The 10,386-nt window shown below is 45.1% G+C and overlaps 1 protein-coding gene across 1 annotated transcript; it reads left to right on the forward strand.

The window, feature by feature from the left end:
• The first annotated feature begins 1,007 nt into the window (after positions 1-1,007).
• Positions 1,008-8,807, forward strand: ATP5F1A (ATP synthase F1 subunit alpha). The gene is made up of 12 exons (XM_075020357.1): positions 1,008-1,174; positions 2,208-2,286; positions 3,388-3,557; positions 4,366-4,539; positions 4,620-4,786; positions 4,931-5,079; positions 6,049-6,200; positions 6,331-6,555; positions 6,663-6,770; positions 7,326-7,470; positions 7,694-7,844; positions 8,601-8,807. Exons 1-12 carry the CDS (start codon positions 1,115-1,117, stop codon positions 8,680-8,682), a joined length of 1,662 nt encoding a protein of 553 aa, XP_074876458.1. The 5' UTR covers positions 1,008-1,114; the 3' UTR covers positions 8,683-8,807.
• The last annotated feature ends 1,579 nt before the right edge of the window (positions 8,808-10,386 follow it).

Here is a 10,386-nt window from a genome sequence, read left to right on the forward strand (position 1 = left end):
TGCCATCGTAGTAAGAAAGTGGGTCATACTGATATGGCAAACATAAAGGGGGAAGATAGGTGCCACTAAAATAAGAAGAAAAAAAAAGGAGAAGAAAAGATAAAAGAAGAAGGAAAGTGTGTGGAATTCTGCAGAACACTCTTACAAACCAGAAACCCCATTGGCTGGACCAACACTGGAACCAGGACTGGTGATCTCTTTATCTCCCTCTCTCTCCAGTTCTCTTTTCTCTTAGAGTTGTTAAGTAACGCAAAGCGTACCTTACGACTTGCCATAACTTGTTATATACCTAACCAATTAACGGAAAACCTAGTTTAAGACATATACTAATCACTGCAGGAATCTAGTAGCTGTTTGTATACGGACCTTGAGAGTTATCTCACCTTAGCCCACACCGCTTGGGATTTGTGAATCTGAGTCACTCACCCTCCTCTTTCGAGTGGGTCGTGACAACGCATTACCAGCAGACTGGCTAAAAAATTTAAGCTCCTCTGTAGTATTGGTAAGAAAACCAAAATGGTGCTGCACACTGCATTCCTTTTACCCCCATTTTCCACACTTTTCTTCTGCCACCAGCACCTGCTACGGGACGGGGCGGCTAGGAGCATGAGCACCCGCAGCTCCCACAAAAATTGAAATTTGAACACCCCCAAAAAGGGGGACACCCCCCAACCACCCCCAGCCCTCACACCCTAACCTCCCTCGCCTCACACCGGCCGCGGCCCGCCTCATGCCGCCCCAACCCCGCCCCGCCGCCGCTCTCCGCCCCTTCCGCCCGCCGAGGGCCATTTCAAGGGCACCTACCGCAACGGGGTGTTTTTCTAAAAGCCCCGTTTGTTTTTTTTTTTTTAATTTTTTTAAAATATATAGAGACATATTCCCTCAGTGCTCTGAGGCGCACGGAGGGACAAAGCGCTACCGCATCTGAGGGGCACGATGGCGGCGGGGGAAGCACTTCCGGGGCTCGCCCCGCCCCGCGCTGTGGGCGTGGCCTCGCCGCCAACAGGGGCGGAGCGCGCCGCCGCCATTTTGTGGAGACAGAGCGGGGCCGGCAGCCGCCTCACGTCTGCTTCGGTTTTCTCCGGAGGAGCCGCCGCCCGCCGCCGCCGCCGCCATGCTCTCCGCCCGTGTGGCTGCCGCCCTCGCCCGCTCCTTGCCGCGGCAGGCCGGCCTGGTGAGGACGTTTTCTTTTCTCGGGGGTGGGTGGGCGGTCGCGGTCGCCCGCCACCGCCGGCGCCATCTTGGGGGCCGCGGTGACATTGAGGGGCAGCGGCCTCCCGCTGTCGGGAGACTGGGGCCGGCTGTGTGTGGGGGGATCGCCTCAGGGCTGGGTGACAGCGGGGCCCGATCCTCTGATGAGGAACGGGGGTGCCCTTGCTTTGGAGATGGGTCTAGGGGACGGCGTGTCCTTCCCCAGGGATGCGGATTGGCACTGTTGGGGTTCAGGTTAACGTCTGAAAGCTGCTAGATCCCCGTCAGGGTTAGGGATTTGAGCTGCGAGGCTTTCCCAGGTGGCATTTTTTTTTCCCTCGTGTTTGTGGGGAGAGCGAGGGTGCGAAGATCTGTCGGGACCCGTTCCCGGCCGGTGTCCCTTGTGAAGGTGAACGGAGGAGAGGCCTGCCCGGGCTTTCAGAGAAACGGCGTTAAGGCTGCATGGGACTGCACTGGGAGCTTTGCTTGGGATGTAGGATTATAATCTTTTAATGCGTTCATTATCACAGATTATTTTTTTTCCGTTTCTACTATTGTATTTGTTCTAGCCCTACTTCAGCAATTCTGTAGCTAGATTTTTCTTAGAAAGGCCAACCCTTAGAAGACACGATCTTATTTCTCCTTTATGCAGAACCATGAGGGATGCACTGATTTCTTTATGCCCCAAGCTTTTGATGTTTAGCAGAAAGGTGGCCAAGAAGAGGAGGTGTTGCTTTGGGAGCTGCTGCAGTGCTGTGATGGTGACATCAGTGCAATGCAGAAAAATGCAGCAAGTAATTTGGAGCAATCTCCTTTACCATTTATCCTTGCTTAGTAGTGCTGGACTTGGTTCCATAACTTCAATTTGTGAATGGAGTGCTGTGGAGCTCAATGCAAAACTGTGACACTTTAAATGTATAAACTTATGATCAAAAATTTTGTCGTGTTGTCTCTTAACACTTTTTTTTGAATGATAGAGGAAATCTCACTGTTACTGAAATAATTACTTATTTTAGATTTCCAGAAACAGCCTGGGTGCAGCATTTGTTGCAACAAGAAACATCCATGCCTCCAAAACATGCTTTCAGAAAACTGGTGAGTCTGAGAATGGTCTTCATGTAAGAGTGCAGTTTAAGAACTTGCTGTATCAGACAAAAAGGAATGTGAATACGGAGTGTGAGGGGTGTGTGTGTCAGCTGACAAAACACTTGGGGACATTTATGTTCTGATAGTATTTAACAGTGAACTGTTACACAGTTGCATCCAGGAGACTTCACTTTAATAACTATTCAAATTATGCCCAAACCAAAAGAGTGGTCACATGTCAGTTGGCTTACACAACTTACCTGCTTCATGAGGATTTGATTCAGTCTTCAACTCCTGCAGAATTATTTGAAAAAAAGCCTCAAATTCCAGTTTCCTGTCTTGTTTGTAATAGTGTGAAGGAATGGATAACTTTTCCAGGCCTGCCTGGGTTTGACCTTGTGTCCTTGAGTATAACTTTTTTGCTGCCAGCATCTTGGTGTTTAGAGCAGGCAGTGGCACTGCATAGCTGTATTTGTGGTAGTGGTTCATGTACAATTTTTGAATTGGTTTAGGGTGATTAAAAGTATTATTAGGAAATAAGTTTCAGGGTGTTATTTACTGTTTCATAGCTGAGGAAATAAAAAGTTGTTGGAGGTACACTGCCAAATAAATTTGAGGAAGATGGAGAATGCATTTTTATAGTTTATATCGAAAAAATTCCTCCTTAAATGTATTGAGTTCCTTTAAATATGTTTGGATCTTGGATTACAAATCAGTTGACAGCATGTTTTGATGCCTCCAGTCGAAGTAAATGCTCTGCAAGCGGAGCTAACATGTCTGTTCTTTCTGAGCTACAGCTAATTATTTAGTCATTGCTTTCAAGGGAGAGAGATTGCTGATAGTGTAGGACATAATGAAAGAAATTGATAGCTAAACACCCATCAATGTTTTGATTGAAGCTGGCTTGTAATGATGAGTTGAAACTGCTTTTATTGGCTGTGAATACAGAAGCTGTTACTTCTTATGCGTCCTATGTAAGCAAGAGTGTTGCTTGCCAGACCTTGTGGCATACCTGAAAAAGAGTACCTTGGCTTGTGAATTCAAGAAAAGCTTACTGAGTTCATACTGTGCCTTAATGTGCTAAATGTGGTTTCAAATGTCTCTTTCCAGGTACTGCTGAGGTATCCTCTATTCTCGAGGAACGTATTTTGGGAGCTGACACCTCTGCTGAACTTGAGGAGACTGGCCGTGTGCTCTCAATTGGTGATGGTATTGCCCGTGTGTACGGCCTAAGAAATGTCCAAGCAGAAGAAATGGTTGAATTCTCCTCTGGACTGAAGGTAAGCTTTCATTAAAGCAGATTGTTTAGCTGAGAAATACAAAGAAGACTTTAAGGAGAATGCAAGACTATGCTCAGAGGTACTTGTATGGACCTTTTACAGACTTCATTGCAACTTTAGTATGTAGTAATTAGTTGAAATAATACTACAAAAAGCAAATATTCTTTGGATTTGTAACACTTTGATTTTAGTATCTGGTTCTTGGCCAACATTTGAGCTTTATTTGTCTTCATCTAGGAAGTATAAGAAGTAGTCTGGCATTGGATTTTGTTTTCTTTGGTTTCAGGCTGGCTTTTCTGTTGCCTGTTGAATAACAGCCTCTCTGCTTCAATACAGTGTGTGGTTTGCCGACTTCTTATAGTCCTAAGAGCAGACTAGAGTTAAGAAGCTGTCTGACTGTTCCGAGAGTACTGCAACAGCCCTTCCAGTATTTTTAATGACCTAACTTGCCTTAGGCAGAGAAGAAGCCAGTGCTTTTCCCTTGTCCAATTCTTAGCCAAAAGAGATATGTTGTATTTGAACCCTGCTTATACTTTCTGTTCTTTTTAGAGAGAGAAATGACTGAATGGTAGACTGCTGCAACTATAATTATGCGGTAAGCTGAAGGCTTAGGCAGGTTCTCTAACGAGTATGGAAGAACAAATGTGCATTGTACATAAAAGCAAAACATTGACTGTTGTTGCAAATAAGATTGAGGTAGATTAGGTTGGATCTTCTACACTGTAGAATAATCACATGGGTGTTAATGTATTAATTTTTTTGTAAATGTTGTTATGGGTTTCTCAGGATAATGTGATCTTTGTCCTAGGGTATGTCCTTGAATTTGGAGCCCGACAATGTTGGTGTTGTCGTGTTTGGTAATGACAGACTGATCAAGGAAGGGGATGTTGTGAAGAGGACTGGTGCCATTGTGGATGTTCCAGTCGGGGAAGAGCTGCTGGGTCGTGTTGTGGATGCCCTGGGCAATCCGATTGATGGGAAGGTGAGTGTTACTAGGTGTTTACTACCTCTGCTTGTATCTATGTGATACAGACTGCAGCTGGTTTTCTCCTCTCTTTTAAGGGTCCTATTTCATCTAAGACGCGTAGAAGAGTTGGCTTAAAGGCCCCTGGGATCATTCCCAGAATCTCTGTCCGTGAACCTATGCAGACTGGTATTAAGGCTGTGGACAGCTTGGTGCCAATTGGTCGTGGCCAGCGTGAGCTGATCATTGGTGATAGGCAGACCGGGTAAGTTAAATGCCCAAGCTAAAAATGTTTATTTAAACAGAGATTCAAGTACAGTGTGTGCCAATGTACAGAGCTGAACACAGAACTGCTTAGAGGTTGGGAGAAAGGTAGGCAACTTAACTAACCAACCTGTGTGTTACACAGGAAAACATCAATTGCAATTGACACAATAATCAACCAGAAACGATTTAATGATGGAACAGATGAGAAAAAGAAGCTGTACTGTATTTATGTTGCAATTGGCCAGAAGAGATCTACTGTTGCTCAGCTGGTGAAGAGGCTCACTGATGCAGGTACAGATTTTTGAAGATGGTTGAGCCTGGCAGCTAGTGATGCCCTGTTCTCATTATAATACTGAATACTGCTATGACCTTTCCTAGCTGTGAGTGTGGACAGAATTATTTTCTTATTAGATCAGAGAACTGTTTGCTTTTCTGGATAAGAAATCTTTCTAGGTATCTGGGGGGAAAAAAAAAAAAAAAACAAACTCTTTTGCTACATTGCATTAGGAGACTAGCATGAGGCCTGAAAACTGCTGCATTTCTTCCGGAAAAGTCATCTTCCATGTTTTTCTTAGCAGAGTTCAGAGAGCTTCCTCTTGGTGGTCAGGCAGGCCTGATGACAAGCTATGGCCTGCAAGTATTTATGGACTTGGCATTTATTTCATATGTATGCAAGTTAGTGTGAATGGCAGTTGCAAGTTTAGAAGAGAGCCTTTACTGCCAAAACATAGCCTTTACAGCCCAAACCTAAGAGATTAAATGATAGCATCTTGATCTTGATGAGTGATCTTACTGACCAAGGCTGCACATGTAACAGAGCTTGCAAGAGATCAGGCACCTTACCTCTTGCCTTCAGGTCAAGCGGAGTCCTAGCTAGCAGGAAAATAAACCCATTTTAAAGACAGTAATTTGTTTGGTACTGTGAAAAAACCAGTAGTATCTCCTTGCAGAAGCTAGGAAATCACAGACTTTAAGGCTGAGTTACTTCTAGAACCAAAGCGTATCTTCGTGAAAGTCATTTTAAATGGTAAAGAAGTCTGCAAGTGTTAGGCATTAGCTGCCATGAACTCGCTCTTGAAACTTCTTGAGTTAGTTGAGCTAATGGATGTGTTAATCTAGTACAGCAGTCTTTCCTGTAATGTAGTGATGTTGCCTGGGCTTGCTTCAGCAACTAGTACTTCACGTGCGTGTTGTATTTGCTGATGATGGGCCTGATGAGGTAATATGCTCACAGTGGTGTGTGTCTCCAATTCTTTCCAGATGCCATGAAGTACACTATTGTGGTGTCTGCAACAGCATCTGATGCAGCACCCCTTCAGTATTTGGCTCCCTATTCAGGCTGCTCCATGGGGGAGTACTTCAGAGACAATGGAAAACACGCGTTAATCATCTATGATGACTTATCCAAACAGGTCAGGAAATACTGTTTATAGGCCTCATAGTCTAGCATTGGCGTTTGTAGCTGTAAGATCACCTCAGGTTTAGAAATTCAAAATTTTAAATGAGCTACTGAAGTCTGAGAGCTTTCTTTATACCACGCAGGCTGTTGCCTACCGTCAGATGTCTCTGCTGCTGCGTCGTCCACCCGGTCGTGAAGCCTACCCAGGTGATGTGTTCTACCTGCACTCTCGCCTGCTGGAGAGAGCAGCCAAAATGAATGATGCCTTTGGAGGTGGCTCTCTGACTGCCTTGCCTGTCATTGAAACTCAGGCTGGTGATGTGTCTGCTTACATTCCAACCAATGTCATCTCCATCACTGATGGACAGGTAGGACTTCTTCCCATGCCGATACTTCTGCGTAACTTACTGGCAGGTCTCTGAGGAGGCTTCCAGGCTTCTGACCAAGATGATAATAAAACAATTTTCTCCTACAGATCTTTTTGGAAACTGAGTTGTTCTACAAAGGTATCCGTCCAGCCATCAATGTTGGTCTGTCTGTGTCCCGTGTAGGTTCTGCTGCTCAGACCAGGGCTATGAAGCAGGTAAGCGTGAAACTGCTGCTCCTCCTCTCATTAGAGATGAGTAGCGTGTAGGCTTTCCAACCCATTTCACTCTAAAGAGTTGTGAATAGAGAGGGAATAAAGCTTTGGATTCCTTAGCATTATGAATTTATAAAAGTACAAACTTTAGGGATCTGTTTGATATTTCCATTGCCTGCTGGGGCGGGGGGGGAATAGTGTCAGTGTAAAGATGTAGGACTAGTAAGTTTCAGTATGCTGAACTGGGTACTGATCTAACTAGAAATAGAGAATGCTTTCTTAACCCCACACTTCTTTTAGTCCAGATACGGAGTTAGAGAGGTTTAATATCAGCTATGCCCATTTTAGGGAGGAATAGTATGCTCATGTTAAAAGGCCAAGCAGATGGTGGGATTTTTAGGAATGCGTATAGTCATCTGTCAGTATCTTGAGATTCACTTGACTGGTACGCAAGGCAAAGCTGACTTGCGACAACTGTCAGCTGAAGATAACCTGCAAACTACTAGACTCATTGAAAAAACTGGTCAAACTCAGTCTGATCTGCGTCTTGTCTTGTAGGTGGCAGGTACCATGAAGCTGGAATTGGCTCAGTATCGTGAAGTAGCTGCCTTTGCTCAGTTTGGGTCTGATCTGGATGCTGCCACACAACAGCTGCTGAACCGTGGTGTACGTCTGACAGAGCTTCTCAAACAGGGACAGTATGGTGAGTATCTTGGACATAACAAGTCTGCATTTCCCATTAGTCTCCTGTGCTAATGAGGTTGGTCTTTGTGCCAGCATTTACCGTGTCTGTTCTGTGGATGTGGTAAATGCAGACTTACTTGAACCATGTTGTATGTGTGCATTGATCTCCAAAGGAGGACTTTGTAGTACTGATGTCTCCCCTGTAAGAGTTACCAATGGCACAAGTGCTTTCTTTTCTGCAGTGCCCATGGCGATTGAGGAACAGGTTGCAGTCATCTATGCTGGTGTAAGAGGTCACTTGGACAAGCTGGAGCCCAGCAAAATCACTAAATTTGAGAGTGCTTTTCTAGCTCATGTTCTGAGCCAGCACCAGGCTCTCCTCTCCACGATCAGGTATGATGATTTATCTTACTTCATCCCAAGGGTGTTGACTTGATGGCTGGAGTGCAGATAATGGTCACTGAACTGTTCATTTAGTGTATCCTAGAACATCAGCCTTTAAGCTGCCTGTATCAGAACTGGAGGTTAAATCAGCCTTCCTACTGTCCTTGCGCTGCTGTCCAGAGCTCAGCTTCATCTGTCCAGTTTTCACAGTTTACAAGCATCCACCTGATGCTTAAAATGAATCTACCTGCATATGTCTCCTCTAGTCCAATACTTAAGTCACTTAATCTTGTCAGTTCCCATCTTTTTTGACAGCTTTAAGCCGTTACACTACTGTGGATTAAGTGCTGCTCACTGCCTTCCCTGCTGGCGAGTGAACTGTTGGGGATTGAGTCTTTCCATAGCCCTGTACTGTAAACTGGTCTTGGCTTGTTTTGTCATGAGTCAAATCACGTGCCTTCCATCTCTGAGGCACAGCTTTATAGAAAGTGGAGCCTTGTTGAACTATGTATAGCTGTTTTGAAAGTATTTGTTGACAAACCTTAGTTCTTCAACAGGACTAACTTTTTTAGGAGAAGGGAAGCTACGTTAGTTTTGGTGGTATAGCTTCATGCATCAGACAGAAATGTGTTAATTCATCTGCTAATTTTGTTAGAAATTGCAAGGTTTGTTGTAAAGTGTTGTGGGTTGGTTTTTTTTGTCCTAGTCAGGGATTAACCATATATTTATTCCTGTGTCAGAAGTTTAACTGAACTCTTTTAACAGGACTGAAGGGAAGATCTCTGACCAGACAGAAGCTAAGTTGAAGGAAATAGTCACAAGTTTCCTGGCTACTTTTGAGGCATAAACTCTTAAAACTGCTCAGACAGACTGGGCTGTCGTGGTCCTGTGCTCTAGCTCCATCAAAGACTTAAAAGTACGTGCAACTTGAATGTACAGATCTCGGTGAGAATAAAAGTTTCCATGTAAAAAGGCTCGTATATTCTGTTGTAAATTATTGCCTTTCTGGCTGGCTACTTAAGCAATACATGCCTTTAACTCTGTGGTTTTAAACTCCCCTGGACACATGCTTGCTAAAGGAATTTGGAAAAATTGGGGCACGTCTTACCTGCTGTGTGGATCAAACTCCCCTTACAGGAAGGAGTAGGGGTAGCAGCTGGATTCTGTGGCTAACACTGCAGCTCCCATCGTGACAGAGCTGAGGGTCGCTCTTGCAGTTCTTACCCTTTTCACTAGGCAGCTCGTCTCGGAGAAGGACGTACAACTGGGGAAGCAGTTTGCGCTGTGTCGTCACGGGTGGTAACTAATTGGACCTTGCGGTATTCCTTAATGGTCTGATACTGTGACAGCGTATTTCTTAGATTTGCTCCCTAACCCACCCTGGTGCCTGGCTTTCAGAAGATGGGTGCTTTCAGAACTGACTGTCCTTGTCTCTCAGGACAAGGGCATGTTTAGCTGTTACAGTAGTAACTGCTAAAGATGTAAATGCCACCATCCTCTGTAGTGACTCCTGTTCTGTCAGTAAACTCTCTGCAGTTGTTAATGGTTTGGGGGGAGGTTGCGCACCAAAGCATCTTTAATTTTGTGACTTTTTCTGTGTGCTAGGTGAGGTACAAGATCCCAGTGTTAGAACTTCTGTCTGGAATGTGGGAAAGTTAAGTTTAAAGCAGTTCTGCTTTGTGTGGTGTAGTCAGCTTCACCTGGTACACTGGAACTTGGTCCTTAATCCTCAGTGAGCCTCTGCACCACGGTTACCTGTGATCAGCATTTCTGCTGAGGCTGTTTGCTCTGTTCCCAGCCTGCTGCCTTCACAGGAGCACCCTGCCTCCGAGTTCAAACCTGCTGTGTTACAAGCAGCTGGAAACATTTCATCTAAGCCCTTCACACAGTTCCAGGTTAACGAGCTTCTCTATTAAGAGCTTGGGTGCTTTGAGAGTGTGAGCTCTGGCTTCTGCCATACAGGAAAAAATAAACACTTTGAGTCTGGGAGTGTCAGACTTCTTTCTGGGAATTGCTGGCATGGCAGAATAATGCTGTGCTCCTGGAGGAGGGCTTCCTGTGGAATGCCTTTTGTCTTTCACAATCTCATTTCTTTGACACACAGCTCTATCACCAGTGCCTGGGAGGCTTCACAGGCATGAAGGAATACTGCCGTGGAGCCTTTTTGCTCCAGCTACCCTGCATCGCTTGTCCCTTACAGCTTGCGACTCTGTTCTTGCACAGTGACTAAACCCCACTTACTTGTTGGAGTTGCTGTGCCATGTTTTGCTTGAATGCTGCTGTAGATAGGAAGCAGCGAGTCCAGGGGTGTCTTGGTCCAAAATTACACGGAGATGTATTTGTTTCTGGTAACAAGATAAATACTACAAAGTTCTGATTTCTTTCCTGTTGCTGCTGTGACTTAGGAAGGTGGTGATTTCCTCATCATTAAAGCACCGGGAGGTAAATACCTCCTGTCCAGTCAGACAGAATGATGGTGGGGCTGGTTTTCAAGAGTCGGTCGCAAGTCCCGAGAGGTGCTGTGGGCTGCCCTGGCCGCAGGGTGGTTCTG

The sequence above is a fragment of the Buteo buteo genome, chromosome Z, assembly GCF_964188355.1.
Source record: "Buteo buteo chromosome Z, bButBut1.hap1.1, whole genome shotgun sequence".
NCBI classification, from domain to species: domain Eukaryota; kingdom Metazoa; phylum Chordata; class Aves; order Accipitriformes; family Accipitridae; genus Buteo; species Buteo buteo.